The 26,745-nt window shown below is 43.5% G+C and overlaps 1 protein-coding gene across 2 annotated transcripts; it reads right to left on the reverse strand.

Moving 5' to 3' along the window:
* On the reverse strand, positions 1–26,216 carry epc1a (enhancer of polycomb homolog 1 (Drosophila) a). 2 transcript variants are annotated; one of them, XM_034572952.1, is made up of 15 exons: positions 25,968–26,216; positions 25,112–25,232; positions 15,005–15,164; positions 13,233–13,378; positions 12,538–12,744; positions 12,271–12,419; positions 10,709–10,862; positions 9,397–9,555; positions 9,112–9,201; positions 8,732–8,880; positions 7,068–7,501; positions 3,950–4,071; positions 3,108–3,249; positions 2,185–2,596; positions 1–1,632 (listed from the first exon to the last, which is right to left on the reverse strand). In XM_034572952.1, exons 3-15 carry the CDS (start codon positions 15,102–15,104, stop codon positions 1,560–1,562), a joined length of 2,337 nt encoding a protein of 778 aa, XP_034428843.1. In that variant the 5' UTR covers positions 15,105–15,164; positions 25,112–25,232; positions 25,968–26,216; the 3' UTR covers positions 1–1,559. The 2 variants fall into 2 exon arrangements, with proteins under 2 accessions (XP_034428843.1, XP_034428842.1); XM_034572951.1 differs by lacking the exons at positions 25,112–25,232; positions 25,968–26,216 and adding an exon at positions 22,297–22,802.
* Positions 26,217–26,745: the final 529 nt, after the last annotated feature.

Below are 26,745 nucleotides of genomic sequence, written 5' to 3' on the forward strand. Positions count from 1 at the left end.
TTCACATTTAATGCCCTGGGCTTTATTGTCTTATTTTAGTGAGAGTTCTGTCACATTTTTTTTAGTCTTTTCAGCCTCCAGGTGGGACAAGTAAACCTCAAGGATATATCCTGCCATTGGACTGGGCATTCAGATTCTGACAAAGACGAGAAGCACTACTAAGTAATGCTGCCTTTGTGCCTAACTCTTCACAGAAGAGAGAACATTAAATTCCCCAAAGGAAGGCACCCAATACTTGTGGTTTTTGGCCTTGCAGCCGTCTGGAGATTCTTTTTTCAAAGAAAAAAAAAAAAAAAAAAAAAGAATAAAGAAAAAGGGGAAAGAGAGGAGAGAAAATGTGTCGTTCTCTCACAGCCCCTCCGTCCCCAGTCATTAGCATTTTTTGTTTTTAAAAACTGGAATGATGAAACACGTACAGCGATCACTGCCCATTCACCTCCCTTATCACCTATGCATGAACAAGTAACAAATCAACAAATGAATGAAGTCTTTCAATAAACGAATAGCTTACAATCAAGTTTACCACAAGAACGAGAAAAAAAAAATTACAAAAATAACTCATTTTTTTGTTTTACAAAAACGTTTGTGGGATAAAACAAATAGAAAAAGGGGGAGACTCCGCTTGCATGAAAAGGACGACCCCTTTGAAAACAAAATACAAAAGCAGCATTAGGATATTTATCAAAAACCATGAACAAAAACATCACGACAAAAAAAATAGTGCTTTAATCAGAAGCAGCAAAGGCTTCTGGGAAGAGACTTCATCCCTGTTTTGTTACTTGTGGTTGGGACAATGCTGATGAAAACTCCCACAGTCACACCACCTCCTCTTCTTCTTCCTCCTGGCTCTCCTGGTCTGTATGTACGTCACCATTGATTTTCACATGATTGACAGAGAGAAGCACAGGGACCCAAAATAAGTGTGTGTGTGTGTGTGTTTGTGTGTGTGTGAAGGGGGAGGGACCTGCTTTGTGTTCACAATATACAAAAATACCCAGGAGTCCGTAGCTACCTAACATTTACTACAGCACATGAACCAACAAAGGTACAGTGTACAAATAAAAAAAACAAAAACAAACCAAAAAACAAAAAAACTGTAAACACAGCACAATAAATAGATAAAAACAGCAGGCTCCGCACCATGCACATGATGTGATAAAACTCCTCTCTATACAACTCCCACATCTCTCACACTCGCCACAAGTTACTTGGCTCGTATTTTTTTTTCCTTTAAGTTTGACTCCCAAGTGCAAAACATCACAAATGGACAGTTCTGTATTCAAGTAATATATATACAGGGGATATTACAAATATGTAGTTACTGTACAGATACTAATTTTGCCATATTCATAATTTACAGATGTCAATCTTTTACTTTTAACAGTAACAAAAAAACCAAAACAAAAAAAGGTTAAAAAGTATGAGAGATGAGAATTGCAAGCGAGCGGCCGCAGTCGCCCGTCGTCCTGTCAGTCTGCATCAGAGTCCTGCTGTCCCTTTTGCATTCCCGATGCTACGATGCACAGCACCTAAAGAGTGGACTCTTCACTGCACCGCTACTACGTCACCTCCATGGCCACTGTGTTGTCTGCTATACTGTTCAGTGCTGGCTTGTCTTCGTCGTGATTATCCCTGCGGAGGACAGGAAAAGATGGAGAGATCAACCACTTGTTTCTTCCACTGTCACAGATCTGTTCTGTGTGTAGCCACTGAAGAGCTCTGATGTCTCGATTTCAGCGTCTCTCGTGTGGATTCTCAGTCTCTGGCAGACGCTGCGTTTTAGACGAGATCCACCGGCTCCAGCTTATACTTAAACCAGGGATTGTTTTATTAATGCAACGGGGCTTTATATCTTCTGATTATCCTGACACATATTTGATATAAAAGCTAATCTGATACTGCTGCAACAACAGAAACATACAAAATGTTCCTTTCTGGGTTTGCACATTTATGTATAAACAACATTCTTGTTTTTTTTGTGTCTGAAACATCATCTGATCGCCGGAGGCTTTGAGGCTCTGCAGCTTTAGTTCTGTAGCAACATTATTTGCATTATTTCCCTGTGTTTCTTATCTTGATGCTAAGCTAATGGGATTTTGACTGTAGCGATGCAAACTAACTCTTGTAAATAAAGAAAAAGATTCCTTTAAATAACTGTAATGTGCTGCTGCAGTAGAGTCTCACCTTGAGCCCATGTCCATGGACGATGCTCCGGAGACTTTGGGCATCTGCAGGTTGGTGGCGGCGGACAGCTTTAAGGCAGAGGGCGGCACGTTGCCGAGGGTCCGGGGGATGTGGCGTCCGGCCAGGCTGGCGGCCGACGGCACGCTCAGACAGATGTTGTTCCCGATGAGGACCTGAGTGGTGGCGGGGGTGGCGTTGGCAGCGCTGCATCCCAGGAGCCCGAGCGCCGCCGCTGCGTGGGCGCTGGGGGTGGAGGTGAGGGAGGTGGGGACGGCGTTGGCTGGCGAGGGCGTGGCCGAGTTAGCAGAGGGCTGGAGGAAAGTCGGGGCTGCGGAGGTGGCGCTGTGTGTCGACTGGTTGGTCTGGTGAAGGGCTGCAGTTGTGCTGGAGAGGTGCAAGCCTTTGAAAACGCCTGTTTGAACAGAGAAAAGAGCTTTTGAGTGCAAATGGAAAAACAGACGGGACGCCACAGGAATCTGAATGAAGCACAACAGATTTCACGAGACACCGCTGCACAGTCTAATGCAATCTATCACAACATGCTGCAACAAACGCTGCCTCTGTGAAACTGATAATGATCCGTTTTTGTTGACATTGCTTGAGTGATGATGATGATGAAACTCTCTGGTAATTTTCCGAGCTGTTGTAATGGGCTGCATTATATTGTTAAGTGCTTTCAATGGTTTTCCCACCTTGGTTCACACACAAGGGGAAGAGACAAGTGATCTCGGGGCAATAACTGCTTCAAAAAGTCAAGTTTTTACATTAACCACTTAAATACAGTTTTCACCAATTATTCCCTTTGAGGTTGTAATGGTTCCCAACCTTTAAGGTTTCAATCAATCAAGTTTTATTAAATTTTTTGTATTTAAAGTCTCCGGTATAAGTTAAATGAAATCAATAATAGAATAAGCGTCTCTCACCTGCGCCTGCCAGGACACCGTTGACTCCACTCGCCAGCACCAGCTCCTCTTTGGACTTGAAGGCCAGCAGCTGGTCCGTGGTGACGAGGGCTGAAGCAGCGAACTGGGCGCTGGCCTGGTCTAACGTCTTGGACACAAGTGCCTGGATGGAAACCGGGGAGGGAGAAAAACATGTGGGTCTGTGCCAGAGACTTTGGCCGCTCTGTTTAAAATGTATCAAACTGCTGAGCTCTGCATTTCTGCTGGCAAACAGGAACCACCAGTGGTATGAATACTGCTCGTGGGAATGAGGATGTCTCCTGTTTCCTTAAGGATGGGTGAACTGACCTTCAACTCTAAAATTATTTCCATATCTGGGAGAACTCTGGCTTGTGAGCCACTATTCAGGACTCAGGAAACGACCCGGTCAATAAACGTAGGTACATAAAAATCAGATGCTGACCCGTGTAAAGATATCGACACCTGGGAGTTTTATCTTTTTGCTTCCTCCCCTTACAACCCTTTCACGCCTGTAATGGCTGCTTCCTTTTGTTTTTAAAGGAGAAATATGATGCTTTTTCAGTGTTTGTTTTCTCTAGTCTGTTATATAGGGTTTTTGTGAATGTACTGTGAAAGTTCTGCACAGTTAGAAAGCAGAAAGTCTGTGGTAAATAAAGCTCCTCTCCCCCACAGAAAATGTGGCAAACCTTCACCTCCTGTTCTATTCCAACCTGTGCAGGCAATCGCAGCAAATCGTGACTTTGCATGAACCTGAACATGAGCAGAATCTCTCCTTTAATTAAAAGATGTTTTACTTCAGATGTGCAGCACAGGCTCTGGGCTGCGTGTGAATCCTCACTAACCTGTGTCTTGGTGGCTGTTGCAGGGTTGTTGGCTTGTTGCTGCTTTTGACTCTGCTCCAGCTGCTGTTTCTGCATGAGGGCCAGCTGCTCCTGGTGCTGCTGGTACTGCTCAGCCGTGAACACTGTGGACAGGAAGGAGAAGACGCTCCAGTCTGAGGCAGGATTTGGGAAAGTTGTGCATGTTGTGGCTTTCAACTGAAACTTTAGTCCAGATTTTCAGACACATTTACAAACTTGACGGGTCTGTTTGGACTTGCATGCTTTTGAAGGCCAGTTCAAGAAGCTGTTATACATGAGCTTGCTTTGATTTACATATCATCACGTTTAACACTCTTTCTCGGGTCAGGATGGAAAAGCACAGGTCAATAAAACATTGACTGAACTGATGAAAACTACATATTTTAAAGCTACACAAGGGGACCTTTCCCTTTTATTCAGTGATGTGGAACAATGAGCATTTAGCCTTTAAAACATAAAGTAAAAATGATTATTCACATTCTAAAGCAACATCATCCAACAGTGCTTTTAAATGGAAATAGCAGACATTGGCACATACTGATTTACAGTAAGTCTGTACAAAAGCAAAGCTCCTCTGGGAGCGTTCAGAGAGCAGGAGCATTGTGGCATGACAACACACTGATCTATTGGGTGTGGGAGTGTTGCTCCGGGGTTCAAGGCAAGAAAGTCCGGTTTAACGGCAACAACAAAGTCAGTTAAAATGGTTTATACTCCTGAGACCTGACTCTCCCGCTTTAATACAAGGTATTCAACCTGCGGTGCACGTACTAGAGCGGTCAAGAGATTTCTATTCATTGTGTCAGAAGAAGAATCAAGCCGGAACCAAACAGGGCTGCAAATATAGATTATTCTTCCTTTATCTGCTCCGTCAATTTGCCTATAAACAAACAGTTTCTGACAGTTCAAATCTTTACATTTAGTTGTTTTATTTTACAAGCCAGACGCTCAGTTTACTGTCACACATGAAAAAAGACACGGATCAAACACTCATGAGAAACCGGAGCCAGAGAATGTTTGGGATTTTTTGCTGAAAATCTATTCAGGTATCAAAGCAGCCGGTTTTAACAGTTTTCTATCAATAGACTCATCGACTTATTGTTGCAGCACTACAGACTGTAAGGTGCACACGTCTTCATATGACGATGGTAAAACTGAACGGCTTAGAATAAACAATAAGAAACTGATTAAATGTTCACATCTGCACTAAATGAGATTCGAGTTGTTTCAAAACTGTCAAGAGCACTGTGGTATTCAAATATCTTGTCAGATTAATGGTGAGGTTTATTCTTTATAAAAATACTGAGCTCATGAATCTGAGATATTTTTAATTTTCTAGAAAAGCAGCCAAACAAAGCAACACTCACTACATCACTCAAAGCTTTGGTGAAACTCAACAAATTATCACATTTCATATATGTTCCTTCAATTTCATGTTTAATGAATGAATGAACCCTCAGGGTGGAATGTATTTATTCTTTTTTTTCAAATTAAAGCATTCATCACAAAGATTAAAAACCTCAGGCCTTTGCAAATCATTTCTCGATTCCACAGGCACAAATTCCAAAACCAGAAACCTTCACCAAGATTGGTCAGTATCTACTGTCACACAGCGGTGACCACAAAGTAAAACAGTAGGTTCGAAGCAACACAAACAAATGTTTATTTAATTCAAATTACGTTTTCATAGAGTCAGACTCCTAAGATTAGTGTAGAATATCCAGAGTAACGGCCTAATGCTGACATCCACACTTTTTTCATCCTTAGAGTATCCACACTCGGGACGTTTGGAGAACAGATATATGACCAAACCTAAATCCAGCATAATTTGCTTGGCATTTCACCAAATAGCTTATTTTCAAATATCCCCCACCTTGTGCTCTCTCTAGCTCTGTCACACCTCTCTCTCATCTATTTATACAACAGCATTTCTGATCGACTCCCCCAAGTCACAGGAGCAGTAACTCGTTTAACATGATGTGGAACGAGGGTCTGAAAGCAGAGAGTTCCTGTGATTCCGCAGCAGCAGCACGGAGCGGAGCAATCTACCTTTGAGCCACCTCATCAAAAAGTGTTGCCCGAGAGAAGCAGCAAGCCTCGAACCAAACGCCACTCAGCTCAGTCGTGTGGCTTTAAAACCAAAACTTTCCCTTTTTCTCCTCATCACTCGAGATGTACATCCACAGTATTAGTGTTAGTTTAGAAACACATCACTCTGGCTACAAGTACGCTTCATGTCCATGCTCAGAGTTTTCAAGCATCTACAAATTCCAGGGCAGTGAAGGCAACACGTTGTGAACACTTCTAGCCCCACCTCAGTGTTTCTCCGAGAAAAGTAATTAATTGTCTTTTTAATACTATTGTTGTTTCTCATTTGTAGTTTTTTCTACAAGTGAACAACCAGCTGCGAAGTACACAATCTACTTCCTGTTTACACCAGCACACACATCCCCAGACGTCTGTTATTAATGATAAATAAAAATTACATATACCAAAACAATGGTCAGGAATCTTTCAGGAGTAATGGGATCTGTATTGGCGGCAATAACGCATTAATACCGAGCAGCAGAAAATAGATGATACAGAATGCAGTGTTACCAGATCAGAATGTGAATTACTGGCCAGGATTGTGAATTAAAACATTAATAAAAACAACAAGATAACCTGAGAGCAGGCTGAAACCAAAAAGTGACACTGAAGACTTCAGACAACACTCCCACAAAAAGAAAAAGGTCTTCAGTTCGTTGAAGACGGATGTTGACTTCAGATAACAGTTGCGAAATGAACTGAAGGAAAATTGTTTTTCTGACTGATGTTCGGCCTGAATTCAGATCCTTCTTTAATTACAGCAGCGAGCGCACAAAGGACAATTGGGCTTTTGTTGAATTTACTCCAAGAAATTACTGCCAGAAACGCTAACCTCGTAGAATGACATCTCAACTATATTAAATGAGCTCCTTGTGATTCCAAGAAATGCAATAAAGCAATAAAATGAACTGTTCTGGACCAATAAAAATATTTAGCTGTGAAACTTTTACACGTACAAAACCAAAGACGTATAAGAAAACACCAAGCTGCACAAAAGAGGAAACTACTGACTCACCATTGACTGGGGTAGGGGCAGAGCCGGTGCGGTTCTGGGAGCTGGATCCTCCAGACAAGGTCCTGGTTAGTCCTGACACTGTCCGGCTACAATCCCTAAATCCTCTGCGAGACAAGTCTCCTCCACCCAAGGGGTGATGGGATAGCGTCCGTGGTCTGAAGTGCCTCCAGCGGCTAGATTTAATGTTCAAAAGAATCTGGCTGAGGTCCATTGGTGTTGATGATGATGATGATAACGGAGACGTCCGGGACGATGAAGAGGTGGGAAGGTGGGAGGAGCTGGCTGGGTCCGAGGTATTGGTTTCTGAGGTACTGGCGTTAGAGTTGCGGAGCGGAGAGCTTGGAAGTGGTGAGGTGAGTGGTTCTGGCTCCGGGTCAGAGTCCAGGCTCTGACAGATGTTGTCTAGATCTGTGTGCGCTCTGTCCAACAAAACCCTGAAACACAAACCAGCAATAAGCACAACACATCCTCAACAGTGACCACAAGTCATTTGAGGTCTGATGAAATGTAAAACATTTTGTAGCCTTCATCAGTGCGTTACAACATCAACATCCTTCAGTTATGTCTGGCCCAACGCACAAGTCTGGCTATTCCACGCATACCCGCCGTGTAATTAAAACGCCCAGTGGGCCAGTACCAAATATAGCATGGTATGACAAACGCATGCAATTTTATCAAGAGCAGAGAACTTCTGTAATGGAACATGACTCTAAGTTCACAGCCACGTGACGCTGTAATGTTTGTTAAAACCCAGAAAAGACTCTAGACTTTCCATTAGTAGGGCAATCTATTTTAGTTTGGTCTAAGGCTGGTGCTAGCAGAAAGGCCACGTTATAACCAGAGCCTGATCAACTTATACTGATCTTATTTCATTGGGCGACAAAAAATCTGCCAATCTGAAACATTTCATTGTTATTTCCTTCATTCAAGTTCTATATATTTGGTTGTATTTGCATTCACTTTACATTTATAGTCATTTAAAGTTTATGGTTAAAGTGTAAAAATTGGCCCTGTGGAAGCCTCTGGCCGACTCCTCCAGTCACTGTGCTTTGCTCAATCGTCTGTGTAATTACTGAGGAGATAGCAGACAAAGCTGCGGGACACGCCGCTGTTTAAACTCAGCGGAGGCTAAGTTTTCTAAATTGTCTACAGGCCATTGTGGCAGGTGAATCCCAAACTGAAAGAGCCGTGTTCATCACTTTACCAGCCAGCTTGGTTATTTATCATAGAATGTGCCCGCCAAATGATCTCTGGGAAACTGCCAAAGAGCTGCTATGGTAAACAACCTCGGCAGCTACAGCCAACACTTGGCTGACTTTCCCCGGCTCAGTATTGATATTGGCAGCATTTCTACACATTTAATTTCATACTTCTAGTTTTTCTCAGACCTCCATTTCTTGACTTAATTTATAGACTTAGGTATAACACAGATAATTAATGTAAATAGCACATGAGCAGCTACTTAGTCTTTTACCTATCAAATGTCAGAAGATGTGAAATTATGTTTTAAAAGCTTCACAAAACATGTTCACTGGTTTTTAAATTTAGTTTGTTTAGGACCTGGAAACAATCCACTTTCATTTCGCCTGTGTACTTTCAGAAGGATCCAAGTTTCACTGATCATATCAAGTATGAGGTAAACCATTCAGCCAGACTGAACTCACCTGCCCCCTCTGCCCACGCGGCGCCGCGCCGCACCTATGCAGCGCCGCGGCGTGTTCAGCGACGTCAGACAGAAGCGGAAGCGTGGGTCGCCGATCCCGCCCTCTGACGGGCTTACCCAGGGCCAGTTGCCGCTCTGGGTTGGACGAGACTGGAGGAAGATGGAGAGGAGAGGCAGAGAAAGAAAAAAAGAGGGAAACAGACATCAGATATTAAAGTTAACCGAGCAGATAAAAAAAAAAGAAAAAGAAAAAGGGGAGCCTTTATTATTGGATTGTGTTGTCCAGCAGAGAGTGGAAGACTAACAGCCAGGGCAGCCAGACTGGTCAGCCTGCTGTTGGCACTATAAATAGAAGCATGGGAGTCACAGGAGGGCACTCACAGCGTAGTACTGACAGCCGGCCTTCCTCCTGAACGCGTAGCAGCCATCTGGGTCATTCTCCTCTTCTGCCTCCGAGGAACCTGAATGGATCTGCACAATAAAAACAACTTCAGTAAATCAAGAGCATAACGTTCTTTGAAACACTAGATATGATCAGAACAGTCAATATTGTCTGGGTGATAAACAGCTTATTTCCTTTTGTTTTGAATCTATATAAATATTGTAATAACCACATCACAAGCATAGATGAATCATTCACATACGTCTGAAACGAAATCGCGTTACCTGTGAGAATGGTTCTTCGTCTGAGCTGGGGAAATCGTACTGATTGAGGTCCTTGGGATTGAACACAGAGGGCCCTGAATGTTGCGGTGTTGAAAGAGGAGGGATCTTGGGTTTCTTTTCATATTTCCTTTTGGTTCGCACGGCCTCTGTCTTCTCCGGCTGTGAAGATGGGAGGGAGACAGTGATGAAATGTTTGCGCTGCAGACTGCATAATTAAAAAGGCATTTCAAGTTGCTACGACATTCTGTTGGTGGTGGTCCAGTGTTGGTGGTCTACGCACGGCTGCGGAGTGTGTAGAAACAACAGCGAGTAAAAGAGGCATTGATATGCAGATGGCAGCACGTGCCAGATGCCGCCGCCTAGCCAGATGGCTGCCCCCCCCCCCTCAATCCACCGTTGACCCTAACTTCCCCAGTGGGACGACCCCTCCCTGCCTGAACAGACTCCAACTCCACTAGGATTAGTCTGATTCTATTCAGTCCCTAGACGCAGGGGACAAAGCAAACAGAGAGGCAAGGGACTGCGGTGTCAAATCAATGGAAGAAATGAGGGCTAGAGTAATGAAGGGGGGGCAGAGTTAAACTAAAAATGAGCGTCTGTAAACAAAAGGGAAAAGTCAACCAGCTGGTAGAGGGGAAAATGTAAAGAGGAAAGGGGGTGGGGGAATAGTTGCCTCCTGGCCGGGCAGGGGGAGGGTTGTTGGACATTGAAGCTAATGAAGTTATAATGAGAGGAGGTGACACAGAGTTCACTGTAGTGCTGTGTAATGAAGTAGGATAAGGTGGAAGCATGTGACAAAGCAGCCGTACATTAAATGTGTTTGAGTTTGATGGAGTCAGCACATTAACTGGGTACCCTACCCCCTAAATGACATAACCCTGATTAACAGACATGAACAGCGTGGTAGACAAATGAACAACCAGAGCATGGTAGAAGTACTTCCTCTGATACGCATGTACAATCACAGGATTTAAAAAAAAAAACCATTAAGCATTGTTTTTCCTTACTTGAAAAATAGATCATCAGTAACTCAACCACAAAATCAACCACTTTTTCCAACAGTAAAACAGCCAAGAATCATTGAGTCTGAGCTCAATGTGAGATACACACTGCATAATACAGCTCATCATTTCAGCCAATGTCAGTACAGCAGTGTGTGAATTGACTCAGGAGAAGGACAAATGCAAAGTCAATAACATCTCCCATACTTGTGTAGACATTCTGTTCCAACACCCACAACGAGAGGCTGGATTCATTCTCCATACTGTTCCTCGCAGTAGGACAGTGTGTTATGGACAACGTGTGACCTTACCTTCTTGTAGTCCTTCATGTCCAAGTGGTCCTGATGTCTGTACTGGTTACTGTTGGACAGAGGAATGATGGGGATGGTGTAGACAGGCTTCACGAGAGCCCGCTGCGCCAGAGCCTCTGCCATCACCTCACTGCCATAGTCTGGCATGACATTCCTGACAGACAGAGAGAAGGAGGTGAGTATTTTAGTAGCTGCACGACAGTGAAAAATATTCACTTCATAGTCGAGCCCGACTGATTGTATTTTTAATCTTTATTATAAATCACTATATATTAAAACGACAACCAAATACATAAAACTTGTAATAAGAAAGTACATTATAAATTAAATGTCAACATAAATGCTATTTCTTCTGCATTGTTTACTCTGTAATGTTATCATTTTCACATCTGAGCACATCGCCAAACAATAGCGCAGACACTGATGTCTGTGAAAGGCAATTTTTAAATCAGATAACTGATAAATCCGTCAGGCTCTACTGTAAAGTCTGAAATATGGAGAAACCTGTTTATATTATATTGTAATTTAAACTTGAATATTCAGCTGTATGACTGCACAGCTGTGGCCAACAGAACCACAACGTCTGTGCATCACACAGGCCAAAACACACAATTGTGGGACGCGTGGCAATTGTGACCTGGATCACTCTACACCCGCATGAGATCATGTAGTGGTCTAGAGAAGCTATCTACCGAGAATAGAATGGACCAATCTGCGAGTGAACACTGGCAGTGATGCGCAGGCAAAAACCAGGCTGGGGATAACAAGAGGAAATTGAAATGTCACTACAAATCAAAAGCACTTCAAGGAGAAGGGTCCAATTTAAGCTCGCACTGACAGCTACTTTCAGAGGAAATTCATTCCATTCGGATGTCATGTTTAGATGGATCACTAAGGCTCCACGGAGGAGGAAAAACAGGAACAATTCAAAGTGGAAGTCGGTAGAGGAAAAAAAATCCATCCAATACACAAAATAAGACAAACATATAGTTCACTGTAGTGCCTAACAGACTGCGGGGGGAAATGAAAAGACTATAACAGCAACAGGAGTCCATGAGCTAATTTGTTTCTGACACCACTGAATAAATAGGGTGAGTTTTAAATTAATTATATATGCAAAACGGTGTAATAACTGTGGCCCCAATTAACACGAGCAGCGAAGCTTGACTTATCAGAAAATGTGGTCGACCCTTTACACGATCAATCTTGAGGACACAAGCTTGGGGTTTCAACTTGATGAGTAAACAAAAATCTTATCAAACATGGAAGTTAACCACATAATCCATCCACAACACCACGTGTAGCAAAGGCCTGACACCGTGACGATCTCATTTTCAAGAGGACAAACATGTTGAGTTGTTCAAACCTATCAAAAATTATTCCTTACACAACTTTGGAAGAAGAGAACGAGGGCACAGCTGCACAATTTCCTCATATTCCAAATCCACATGAAAAAATAATAGCATCCAGTTGCCTAACATGGTAGTTGATGTAATGCAGACAACTTTAACAACCGCTGCCAAACTCTCTCCCGGCCAGTTTCACACGCTGCTCTTTCTTACCTCTTCTCCACAATCTCCAGCGTGAGGTGCAGCAGTTCCCTCTTGCTCTTCTCTCGCCTCTTGATCATCTCCAGGATGGTGACAGCTCGGCTCAGGTCCCGGCGCAGCTTCAGCATCTTCTCGTACGACGCCTCGTCATTCTTTCGGTTCTAAAAATGCAACCAAACGGCAACATATCCAATTACTAGTGCGCAGAGACACCAAAATTTGCGTGCAACAAGTACAACAGCATTTGTCTTCTTCATTATCCGGGCCACAGGCTCGTACCTTTCGGGTCTGCATCTTCTCCGTGCGTCGGCGGAAGGCCACATAGGGGTCGCTGGTGCTAGAGCCATCCCTCTTCTCCTGTTTGACATTGGGGATAAGGGAGCCACCCTTGCAGACTTTCCTCTTGCGGCTCCAGTAGTCAAAAACCTCCTTGATCAGCTCGTCATCCTCTTTCAGCAGTAGTTTGGCTTCCTGCAGGGTTACGAGCTGCGGAGCAACGCAGGAGTGACCAAGTTAGTGCAGGGTTACGCATCTCGGCAACCTAACAAGTATTCAGGTGCCCCGAGTATAATAAAAAAGTAATAAAATAGAGAAACCTGGTGTTTTAAACAAGCCATTTAAATTCTGGAAAAGAAAACAGAAGTTGCGCCCCAGGCATACCCCATAAACTCATACCTACTAAGGTTTACAGGTGTATTAATTTAAGAAAATTTATTTAAATCAAATATTACAATAGCTCGTGAAAACCATTAGCTTTCAGTAACTATTAAAGAAACTAAGGTCTTAAGCGATAACCTGCCTATTGAATTACTAAAATACAGTGTAAGAGAACCAGGATTTATTCAGTACAGAGGCAAGCACAGTGTGAAACCTTGGGTTCATGTATTCTGTGTAAAACAAAGCCATTAAGGTGTTTGTGCAACTACCATGCAAACTAGTGAACTTGCACACAAAGCACACATTGGACAAAGTACCTGTTGTCCACTGCCTTTCTCTAGCCGGTCAATCATTTCTTCAAACTGCAGGGCGGTGATTTCCATCTTCTTCTTCAGCTTATTCACAAACGTCTCATCCTCTGAATCTAGGTCGTAGTCTGGCTGCTCTGTATCCAAACTGAAAGCTGCGAGAGGGAGAAGAGTTGGTCACCGGAGAGCCAGACATAGGAAAAGGACTGTCTCAGCTAAACACAGCTCCACTTGTGTAAACACGACTACAGGAGGCTGCACCATGCAGAATACTACCATACCAAATGACTGAATAATCATTTCACATTTAATTTTATCTTCCACAGGCAAACTCACATTTTGAATAAATTATGTGGCTACTGTTGAACCAAGATAAAAATGTCATAAATGCCATGTCATGATTTTATGATGCAGTCATTTGTATTTAGCAGCGGTACATTTCAATCAGAGTCAATAAACGCAGTTTAACCATAAATAATAGAAAACACACACAAAACAAATAAGAAAAAAAAATTTGGGAACAAATGCATTTCTGCACAGTGAAAATCTTCATATCAGACAAACACTGAAATGTCTATGAAAGAATATTGATGGATTTTTATTGAGCAACCTAACTCCTGCCAACTGTGAAAAAAACCCGAAATTAAACCATTTTATCATGACTAACTGTGCTTGTGTTTGCTTCTGTGCTTCACCACCTCAATAAAGCAGTGCTGCAGGACAAACACGAGCACCCGGGCTGGAAACTTTACCAGCCGCTCGCTCATAAATATTCCCTGTGACTTTATTTTCATTTTGCCCTACCAGTCTGGCCAGAATCTCCAGCAGCGGACTGGAAATTCTCCAGACAATAACATATTAGTCTAGTAAAACTGGGCAAGTGGCTGTCTGCTGTAATCCATCAGTTACTGTGACCCCTGGATGAGCGAAAGAAGTAGGTTCACTGCACTGTCAGAGCACCACTATAATCAGCACATTAACCTGTCAAAACCTGAAGCATTTGGAAAGTATGCAGCATTCCCCCTCACAGCCCCATATTTAAACTGTTGGGTAATAGAAAAATAGAGCTGCAGGGTTCTGGTGAAAGATTCTGCTCCAGTGGTCTCTCAGGTTTCCCTGTTAATTCAAACAGCACATCTAACAGCGGCAGTCCAAACTGAGAAATACTTCTTTATAAGATTTTTTTGTTTAGCTAAGGAGTCAAAGTTTCAGACGGCAACAGACATTGTTGTCCAGATGCTGGCCCCAGTGTATTTGGGTGCCTGTAAAATATTTGCAGAGGGGGGATGCGTGACGTTTTAGACAATAACACTGGTTACAATTAACACTTGGGTTGCAAACCTGTCATTTCGCCTGTACAAATGTGCCAAATTCAGTTTTAAACAGAGCACACTGCCAGGACAATCATCTTTTCTTTCTCCATCAATAACCAATCCCTAATTTGTATCACCCATGGAGACGGCTCAACTCTTTCACATCGCACATCTGCTGTCAGAGAAACTACAGCCAACAACCATCTTACTCACAGCTTTTCAAGAAAGACAGTATTAAGAAACATGTCTAAATGAAACTCGTGGCCAGTTGTGCTCTCATTCATGGAAGCATCCGCCGCAAACAGAACTGTTCTTTAAAACCGGAAACTCAAACACGCAAGTCTCTCAAACATCAGCCTAAACCCTCCGAACACATCTGGCGCATCCAAACAGCAACATCACCACGTGCTCGCCAACCACGAACACAGCTAAGAAGTTAATCCCTGTTGCGAGTGGCCTGCTACTCACGCTGTATGTGAATAAGCTGCTTTGGCATCTTGAACTCCCCGGGGTAGAGGGACTCGTAGTGCGTGATGTTGCACTCTGCCTCTGGGACGGGGATAACCATGTTGTCCCGCTTCTCGCCGTACACCTGCTGCGCCGAGATGGCCCGCTGGAGATGGTGCTCCTGGAAGACAGAGAGAAAAGAGCCATTTAAAATACAAGGTCTACAATTTGAGGAGGTCTGCAGACTTTCTTCAGAAATTATTTTATTGATTTAGTTGTTTACATCCAAGAGACATGTTCACGCAGCAAAGTGTCCATCAGGACATATTGGTAGACAAGGCGATTATTCATAAAAATGACCTCATTACATGGATATGCACAGATAAATGATTACAGTCCAGAGTTCTCACTGGACTCGCAGTATGATTTATTTGCACAATAAGCTGTGTGGTGGGAAAAGCTGAAAAGTGTTGCGAAATGTTAAATCCAAAATACGCAACAGATGGAAACGACTCCCCGTTTTGTTGTCTTTATTTAGTATTAGAGCTGAACCATGATGGGGAAATTAATAGCAGGCCCATTTAAATTAGTCCAAGACATGATGGCAAAAACTGTATTTCAAAACAGGATAGTGCTGCCAGTCCCATATCCTCCCAAATTCGTTTAGCTGAATATCTTCCACAGTTAGTTTTTTCTTTTTTCAACCTTATCTCTAATAATTTGCTGAACTTGTCGAAGCAGGCAGAAAAGTATTTTTGCAATAGGATGCTATGCAAATAGAAACAGTCACAGTTCTCGCTGCTGTGTCGGAGAGAAATGTGTCATCGGTAGAAGGGTGTTATATGATTTGGTGCCTTGAATGGGGCATGAGACACAGAGTATTGCTAAGCATAGTGACAATCCACTGCGAGTGAGGTGAGCGTCACAGTCAGTGAGGTTGTGCTTCAAAGCCAGAGCCTCCTGGCAAACATGTCAGTTTAAACCCTGCACACAAACATACCATCACAGCAGTGACTCACTGTTTCTCATTTGCAACATCTCTTGTTCGAGGAAGTAACAAAGTTAGTTGGAAAGACAATCTGTCTGACGGGTTTAGAGAAAAAGCTGTTGCACAATCTGAGAGTTAAGATGAAACACCTGCGAGTTTCTCCAGAAACAAATCTTGGACTTTAACTAACTTGGCAGAACAAGCAAATGAGTCAGTTTGACTCTTGAACTCTGCAAGCACAGAATGTTTTCTCATTATATAATCTGATGTTGTATAACATACCAACATTATTTTTATGCTGGGCGAAGGCTAAATTAATTTTAAAATGTTCTATGATAAAGTTTTCCTAGTGTTTGTTCATGACACATATTTTAACACATTGAAAAAAAGTCTAACGTTTTGTGAGCACTCCATCCCACCTGCCACAAAACACAAGAAGCGCACAGCCAGGACATCAGGGTTAGAGTGACCAGAACGATGCAGAAATTAATTGCTGATTAATTGTAATCGAGTTCAAAGTTTGAAATAATCATGATATTGATTTAAAGTCGCCAGCCGTACTGCTGATATACGCCTGAAAAACATAGTACTGCCACCAAAGATCTTAAGTGTTGACTTTTTTCAGTAGTTGATGCAACAGATGGTCAATCCAGTCAAAGTGACTAAGGCCAATCTTTCTCTAAAAACTACTTTAACAGGACGCCTACTCGTTTTGCACATTACACACATTTCTCTAACCACGGGTTTCTTGGGTAGATTTTGAGACATGGGTCAATGTTCCATGACCTACCAAATGTGGCTGGCAAACAGAACGATCAACGAAAGCAAATCTGTGTGTAGCTGATTTGCCACTACCCGAAAATGATTCAATTTTGGACACTTCGTCATTTGTGTGGGAGTTTTAAGTGGTTAGGGCCTTAAGTATAATCCAAAGCCGTGAGGAGCTCTGCGTGGAGTAACAGGAGAACCGATTGAGAGCTGTGAGCTGGCATGAAAGGACACAGCATGTGTCCTAAGATAACCCATCTGCCCCTGGAAAGCCTTTCAACAAGCCCCTTGTTGTACTTTCTCTACAACCAATACACAAACAGAACAACTTAATGTGTCAACTGGACTATAGTAAATTTAACCTTGAGGATCCTGGGACTATGCCTGTCCAGGTGAACCTCTCGCTCAGTTACAGCTGGAACCCTCAAAGGACAAGTGGTATAAATAATGGAGGGATGGACCCTGGGACTGAAGCAAAAGTGTCCAAGTCTCCCACTGACGCCCAGCCTGGTCGCTGATGGCTCTAAATGAGTGTGGGATGTAAAAATACTGCCATCTATTCCCAAATGACTGGTAATTTGTCAGAAAATTAAGCTGGTCCAAAAACAAATGTTCACACATGCAAATGGTCCATTTTGTTTTTCATTGTTCCAGTGTTTTCAGACCGCCTGGCCAAACTGAATTCTGCACCGCCTTTTACCCACAAATACACAATCGCATGCAAATAGCCAACAGTTTCATGTAATCATACATTTAACTATCCCTTGCTTTGCTTGGTTCTCCAGCCCTGGACCATGCAACTTTAACTTGAAAATAGTAAGCTTTGAATGCAGTTAGGTTGCAGAAGCACACTTGAAATCGTTTCTCGATGCATCATGGCGCGGACGTGGACGACTCTGCATCGATGCAGAGACACAGCGTAATAGATTTTTTAGCAATGTCCCGCTGCTGCATAATTATAACCACTGCTGCTTCATGATCAGGACAGACGCACATAAAAGGTCCGGTGGTCTTTTACCGCATCAGAGTCTCCTGAGTGTCCTCCCTCCACTCTCCCGCTGACCTGCTCTCACTTAAAACTTAAACAATAAACACTAACACTATTTAGAAGTTAGAGTTAATGACGCACGTCTTTAAACACGTGCGCACCTTAGTTGATCTGCTACACACAACAAGAGACGTACACTGTCAGTACGTCAGGGTTCAATTGACCAGACGATCCAGAATCATGATCCGACACCAACGATTAATAACTAAATACATGCGGTTATCAGTTTTTGAGAGAGACCGAGACGGGCAGACACACAGGCTGCAGACAGAGGTTCTTTCCCGCAGATTATCAAACAACGCAGATATTTTTTAAAACTTCTTTGTTGCAGAAGAAGCGACGCACCTTTATCTAGGAACATATATATGAATTCAGCAGGTTTTTAAAAAAAAGATCAGCTCTAAATGTTAAAGATGAGATTAGCTGAGGAGCAGCATCTCTCGTTGACAAGTGGAGTAATGCACCTCGATGCTGCCAAAGGGGGTCAGGTGGAACAACCCTGATACAGTAAAGGCTAAAGATAAAACAGACAAGTCTAAACTGAAAGAATGTCAAATCAATGTGGAGAGGTCCGACCACTTATTAATTATTAACATATTTAGCAAACTAAAGCACACATGTAATAACCAACAGTCTAAGATACTTTTTTAAAGCACAAATCATGAGGCTAGAGAAGATGCACACCTCTAGTAGTCACACAGTGATGAAAAATGTATCATGTACAGATGCATCTGTTATCGTTTTGTAATCGAATCTTGGCCATCAGATCAAATTGTGATGTACCTAGAGATTCCCACCCCTTGTGTAATCCTGCTTACAAACATTCCCTCCTTGACAGCAATTTGCCATGCTAGTGGCAAGATGACAAACACAAAGGAGTCTCCCGCAAGTGCTGAAATGACCCAATGTTTAACGAAGCAGTGCAAGATTTGTTCTCTCATGTAATTTGTCAAACTCCTCGACCAAAACATTTGCCCTTTGAACCCCAATGTCTGACATGCTGACGAACCCTTAGTCTAGTGAGTAAAAGGAGCTGCATCAAGGGTGCGTGTAAGGAACCAATTAAGGCTGAGCCCGGGCCAGACCTGCCATTGCACACTTCTGCAGAGGATATCAGCTTGGCAGATTGCAGCCGGTATCCCTGAGCCGCCCCCTGACCTAAAGATATCCTGATCTTACGCAGCTGTGATCCTCACAACTGCGGTTCACAGGCTGGGATTTCCTCTGCTGCGGAATTGAGGGATAAAGGGCTTTTGTGAATGGCACATGGGAATGGATAAACTAGGTTATTCTAGGACGCATCACGTGAATCTCTTTTAAGTCAAAATTTTAAGTTAAAGTGTCACTACTGTACGTTTCCTTCTGGAAAAGCCTAATTATTTTAAGTCTGTTCATGCACATGACTCAGCAGTCTTTATTCTCATTCTTCCCAAATAAAAATACATGAAAAGAGGCAGCATGCGCACTTGCCTCGTGCTATCTCTTCATGAATGCACAGTGGGGACAAATTCTGAAACCCTTTGATTACAGGGTAGCTTCTAACTACACATTCCGAAACACAAAGGAACACCCATCTTTCACTTCCCTCCCTTCTACACAAAATGTTCTGGGACTGTGGAGACTTCACAGCAGCAGTGGTGCTTTGTCATGGCCACAGATGCAGATAGAGGGGATACAAATGAAAATCTATTTTCACTGCACCACGCGCTCCTTCCATTAACTGTTCCCAAGGGAAAGAAATAGTTGATTCAAATAAAAGTTGCCATGGCAACAAAGTGTGGCCTTCAGCAGGTGTTTTCTGCCCGAGCCGACAGGAGGATAGGCCAGGAAGTGTTGAGGGTGGCGATCGGCTCTGTGAGTCAAGGCATACATCCCGTTTTCAAATCCTGGAAGTGCTGCACGCATGCAATCAAAACCAACAAGCAGACCAAACAAGAAACAGCATGACGAGCTACCTCTGCATTCCAAAGAGAAGACACAAGATTTACGTTACTCCATCAATAATTCAACGGAGAATCAGTGTTCCCTTGATGAGCTACCACAAAACACCAAAATGACATACAAGCAGTAAAACACGCAACCCTGTTTGGGAGCTATGAAATTAATGTGGGTGTGTTGCATTAATTTGGCAAGTTATCATTACTGTGATTACCAAGGAGGTTTTGTTTTCATTGTTGTTTGACTAACTGTCAGCAAAGTACTCAAATTTCTCAAGAAATACAGCTGCGCTCTCGGAACACCCTTCTAATTGATTTCTTTTCAATTAATGTAATAATCCTCTTTACAAATTCCGCACTGACAATTATGATGCAAACAATGTACCGACTTGTGAGATGTTTAATTTCTTCACATGTCCTTTTCTACAATGAACACTCTTTCCTGTCATTTTCAAAAAGTCATTGTGATTCCTCACAAGCTTCACCTGCTCATCTGAGCCGGACTTTATGAATCTCTGAATATTTAACTGTGTAAATAAAATGATTGCATACTCCCTAATTATATGACGGGACAAGATGTTCCTACTATTCACCACCATGGCGATGATCCTACAAACCGCGACAGGAACAAAATGTCTGAAGACAGAACACGTAATCACGTAAGGTCTCGTTATACAGCCGCAGCAGGTGAATTGAAACGCTGCATGTAAACGTTGTGCAAACACAGATGATTAGTTAATGAAGCCCCATATCTCCAGTTCCACTGCAACCAATGATGGCACAGACATTGGTCAGTTAGATTTTTCAGTCAGGTAAGACAGCATGAAAGCCGATTCTTCACACCAGATGTTTTCAACCCTTTGCCAAACCCTGCTGCCAGCAGCAATGAAGGATTTAAAAAGAAAAGAGCATCCTCATGCATGAATATTAATGCGATCAATAGTAGCGCCGCACAAGGTGTGCTTACTTGCTTCTTTGAATCAACATAACACTTAAGCCAGCTTGTGGTCATTCAGTCGGACACAGCACCGCTCCATTGTTGCTGGACAGGATGTAGGTCAGGGAGCTAAGCCATGCACAGCCTTGTAGTAAAACTGTCCTCTTTATCTCTTCTGTCACTCTGTTATGTAATGCCGCTGTGTGCATGTGTACAGTAGGTGGGGGGAGGGCCGGAGGGGAGGCGGCGCAGGATTTCTGCTGACTTCGCGGGCCCCTGTCTGTGCTTCCCTTGTGTTTGTGTCTGCTGAGGCAACTCGGCTGCAAACAGGGGGGGGGGGCTCTCCTGCTGATGAGGTGCGGAGAGGAATTCAGTGGAGCGGGCCAGGACGAGTAATAAACACAGATAATACACTGACCCTCAATGTGCGGTCTACAACCAGCAGTAATAACCACCAATCAACTGACAATGAAAATGTATGTCCCATTAACAATCTAGTATCAAAGCAGCACAGCTACAAACCAAATGAGGAGCGTTACTTAGAAAACCTTTTCTACTTATGCTGGGAATTCTCATGCATTATCTGAGCTTTATCCAACCTGACAAGCTGTGGTCTTATAGTAATGGCTTTATATAATCTTCCCACAGGCACAGGGCAAACAAAACATTTATATAATGAATTATCTCCCTGCAAAAGCCAAGAAATAAACTACACCAGATTAGTTTAAAAACTGAAATAATAGTGAATCTTATCCAAACTATTTGCATATCAGTGCAGCTTTTAGCACCAAACTAAACGTCCATAAGATCCAAGAAGTCCTTTAATTGATTTTTAAGTATAAACTGCAAAAATTGTATTTGCAATAAACTCACAACTGTTCACAAACCACTCGCTGACAGACGCAGGCACCGATCTGCTGCAAGGTGCAAAGTTTTGCATGCACCATTAGTGCAATTAATGAATAACTAGAAACACTAAACGCGGCTGCAGCAATAACCAGATGCCGAAAACTTGAGTGAATCCGCCTTTAAAACAAACACCATCTCCATCCATAACTTATCAGACTTCCGCATTCCAGTGCTGTGCAGCCATGCAAATATATGCTACGGTTAAATAAAAAGGGGCTTGCTCGGTACACGCGGCCCCGGCTCGCGGAGCTCAGCCGGCGCTCGGCACACATGGCGGAGCCGGAGCTGTCAACAAGCAGCACCCAGCTGTCAGAGCGGCCGCGGCGGGCTCAGTGTCTCCCCCTGGCCTCCGCTCGCGGAAGCTCCGGCCGGGGCCGAGGCCTGCGCCCGCTCCTCCGCCGCCGCCACAGAGAAAGTCAACAAAATGGTGGAGCGGAGAAAAGTCACGTGACTCCTTTGTGCCGTCGAGTGCACTTTCAGGTGAAACAAGTGAACACAACCGGGCTCGCGAGTAAAATATCGAATCGTCGTGTTCTTACGACGGCGCCCGCCGGTGGAACGGGATCGGAACATTGCGTATTCGTCGAGAGCCGTCGTGTGCAGGAAAGCGCAGATATGGCGGCCATTTTGCACAAGCTTGCGCAGGCAGGCACCGCGGCGCCCGTCGACACGAAAACACGTCCAAAGAGATCCAGCAGCGGCCGGGCAGCAAATGTAAAAACATACCGATTCCTCCTCCTTCTCCATCCCGGTCGGCATCTGCGGCACCGCCCGGTTGATCGAGGCATATTCGTGCAGGTCCGGCAAATCCTCGCAGCGGAAGACGGGCAGAGGCTTGCTAGCATCCAGCGCCCGAGCCCGAAACGACAATTTACTCATTTTTATATGAAAAGACGCAGCACAAATCTACTCGATCCGCTCGGAATAACAGCAGCTCCGCCTCGAGCGCTCATGGAGGAATCTGCCGCGGTCTCTGGGAGTCAGCCGGTCGATCGAGGGCAGGCTCGGGTCCGTAGCAGCGCGAACAGAGCCGGGCAGGCCCGGGTCTCGGTCGCTCTCTGTCGGTCTCTCTTTCCCCTAGGCTCCGCTGTTCCTCCCCGGTTCAATACGCCATGGCCAACATGGCGGACATTACAAACTCATGCAGCTCTCTGCGAGCGGCCCAACCCCCTCGATCACGGCAACAGCCATTCCCACGCAGTTTCGCACGCGTGCGCGCTCGCGAGGCCCTTGGGGTAGGGGGTGAGAGAGAGAGGGAGGGAGAGAGAGGGTGAGGAGGAGAAGGAGGTGGTGGTGGGGGGGGAGAGGAGGATGCTGATGAACTTCCCAGGCTCCGGATGTTCTCATCCTGTAATAACCCGGGATGATGCTGACGTACCGGGACAATGTTTATTCTTTACGTGGAAAAATCAGAAATGAATATAAAAACACAACCGGACTGCAACACCTCACCGTTTATAATAGTGTTTCCAAGTGAACGCCCCCCCCCCTATTAAAGTCAGGAGAAGTGTGTTCATCCTAACTTTCCAAGGTCACGTTAAAGGTCAAACTTGTGTCCTGTGTTAGAATGAACATGCAATTAAATCATGAGACACGTTCCTTCATTTAGATTCAGTGGTTTTGCAAATGTCGCCATCCGGTGGTGCAGAGAGCAACCGTCATCTTGTGCTTCGCTTCCATGTTCAAGTCAAACCGGTTCAGACAAAGCTGGAACACTGTGTGAACATTCCCTCTGTAACCATCCTTTGTCTTGATGTACGCAGGGATGTTGTGTAACAAATTTAAAGTGGTATGAGGAAATTGAGCTAATTTCCTTTAACTTTAAAGCCTGCAAACTGATATGACGCTTAGTTATTTATAATAAAACAGTACAATTGGCAAGATACCAAAAGGTAAACAAATACAGCCAGAGAGAACATTCTGAAACTACCCCGCACTTTGTATTCATCAAGTCATAAACAAGAGCAAAGTCCTGGAGTAAATGACTGATGCTCTTTTGTAATTCTGTGTATGGCCATTAACAATACTTATGCTATGGAGTTCTTATAATTGACCATTAAAAAGACAAAATAGTTTACTGTTCACTTTCTTGTGATCAAGTGAACCGTCATCCCAGAGCCGCCTCGCCTTCTTGTTCGTGGACGTCATAAAATCAGCACAGTCGTCTTCTGCCGTCGCCAAAACTGTGAATCCCGAGAGATCCCACCACACATGACTGATGTAGTGAAACATTACTTTCTATTATTCTTAATAGTTCAGCCTACAACTGCTGCACATTTTTTACTTTTATCATATATTTATATTGGATTTAAATGCATCAAGTAGCCTGCAAAAAAAAATTGAGTTTTAATTTGGTTAGTGTGTGCAGAAGCCTTGACATCAACATTGGCTCCCAGACATTGAGCGGTGCACACATCATCTCACCAGGGTTCTTTTAATATTACAGCTCCATGCCTATAATTTCAGATGGAAAAGTAAGTATACGAAGTAAAAATCAATATGAAAACCATTTATATAATCTCACTCTTGCTCAACTTGCTGCCTGCAAGATGAGAGTAAGATAATTCAAAGTATTATGTCCTCAAGCACCAATGATTAGACAGACAAAAAGTTAAGATTCGCTTATCAATAAAACAAATCTGCTGGTAAAAAGTTAGCAAGCTGCCACTCAGGAAGTAGAGCGGGTCGTCCACTAACCAGGGGGTTGGTGGTTCCATCCCTGGCTCCTCCGGTATGTTTGCCAAAGTGTCATGGGGTAGACAATGAACCCCCAAATTGCCCATGTAAGCACTGCGTATTGAACTGCTGTATGAAAGTGTGGATGGGTGGATGTGACCTGTATTGTGAAGCACTTTGAGTGCACAATACACCAACACCGAATAGTCGGAGTACCAGTTATCAGCACATACAAGGTGTAAAGATAGAGATAAATATGTAGGGTTTTATTTAGTGGTTTGCCCCACTGTGCATTACAACCTCAACCTTTAGCTACCTGCTTTTTACCTCAGCAGCTGCTCTCAGACATGCACTGAACTCCGGATATTCTCCTGAAATTATCCCGAGGCATTGTATGTGAGAATGCAAATGTCAGAGTCAGTTGCTCCAGACATTGTTGGAAGTTTTTCTGCCAGACCCCTGTCAAAACTCCAGAGAATGTCTGAGTGAGCCCACAAAGAGGTGTCCTACATGTTGAAGATGTCAGCTTGGACAACGAGATTCAAGAGCTTTTGGTGATACAGGCCAACGCTGATGTTGTAAGCGGAAATGTGATTTTTGCAGTGGAATATACATGTCGTGTCCTGTCTCCTGCATGTTTTCCTAGACTCCACCCCTCACCTGAATGTTTTGGACATCTTCCTGTTTTTGTGAAAGTACCTGACCCAGAAAAATCTCCCTATGACATTATTCACATGTGAAAGTCAGGAGAAAGTCCAGACCCAGTTGTCCGGACATTTTCTTGTGGTGACAAACGGGAGCTCAACATATGTAAATAATACATATCCTAGTATTTTATCAGAGTGGAACAGGAAATTCAAATAACCTGCAGGGCCGGGTGAGGGTTCCCGTCGGCATGAGTGACTGATCCAGGCGTCGCCGGCTGGCGTGATAATCATCATCCATTCGGGAGCAATAGGCTCACAACTGAAGACCATAATGGAGGCCTGTGAAACAGAGCAGTAAGAGATACAGACTAATATCAAAGAAATATTGTTAATCAGGTCAAAATACATTATAATATGATTTATCAGAACCACAGATGAGAAATATCCCAGCATTTCTTGTAATATTTTCCTTTAGTTACAGTAGTAAAAGGAATACAGAGCTGAAGATTTGACAATCTACTCCAAAATACATTCAGTCAAGATCACATTTAATTATTTAGCAGTTTAAATGTCCATTTGAATGAATTCACACGCCCCTGCCTCCACACTGTGTTTAATCATGTAGAACAAGTTTAGTTGCTACGAGTGCACATTAGTACAAACCCACATATGGAGGAGCAGAGAGGGGGTAAAAAAAAAAAAAAAAAGAGGATCAAGACATGGCAGAAAAACCCAGCGGATCCCGGAATCATCTGGAGGTGGACGTGGACGTCGAGCCCGCATCGCCACGGAGCCGATTACAGAGCAGCTTTCCGCGGGGTTATAATTCCCGTGGAGCCCAGAGATCAGACACAGCTGTTTGCTCAGCGACACCGAGGCTAGCCCTGGGTGCTAACGCTAGCTTAGCCCACTTACCCTGACCCTGCGCCATTTACAGTTCGCAGACACGCTGCCGACAGTTAACTCGCCGCCAACTTGTGCGCGATCACACGCGCGTCACTTTCGAGCCCCGCGCAGAAAACGCGAGCGAGCGATGAATTAGCAGGAGCCGAGAGTTTTTTTTTTTTAACTTACCTGCTGCTAGCGAAGCCACAGGGGAGGAGGAGGAGGAGGATGGCAGCTCTTCCTCTGGTTGTCATGCTAGCGCGATGCTAACGCTCGGTAGCTCCCTTCGGGTCGCCTCAGAGGAGGAGGATGCACGTTTCCTCCTCGTGTTGTCACAGCAGATCGATGGAGCCGGTGGGGGGTGAAGCTGAGGAAGAGGAGGACGCGTCCTGACGATGAAGGTAAAACTTAGACACTTCGATAAAAAAACACACCAAACTGACCACAAGACACTCTGCAGGACAATTCTGATTGGACGGCGAGAGCCACCAATCACCTGTGGAGAGCTCCGGGAGGCGATGAGCTCATTGGTCCCCCACCCCGCCCACCCAGGAATAATAATAATAATAATAATAATGATAATAATAATAACCACCATCATAACAACAACAATAAGAAGAATAACATTATTGTTATTAATAATAATAACCTTAATAACAACAACAATCATAATAATAATGTTATTAATAATAAGTAAAATAATTTTAATAATAACAATAGAAAGAACAATCATATGCATTAACAATAAGAAAAAACTAGGCTACAAATATCAACATACTTGCATTTAAATACACAGGAAGTCATTGAGAAAATGTGAGTGAATAATAACACTTGCAATACTACTATTGGTACCATGACCATACTTCTACTTCCAATAGTACTACTACTACTACTACTACTACTACTACAATTAATGACAATAAAAAATTATTACAATAACAACACCAATAATAATACATACATACAA

This window comes from Hippoglossus hippoglossus, chromosome 20 (genome assembly GCF_009819705.1).
Source record: "Hippoglossus hippoglossus isolate fHipHip1 chromosome 20, fHipHip1.pri, whole genome shotgun sequence".
Lineage (NCBI taxonomy): Eukaryota > Metazoa > Chordata > Actinopteri > Pleuronectiformes > Pleuronectidae > Hippoglossus > Hippoglossus hippoglossus.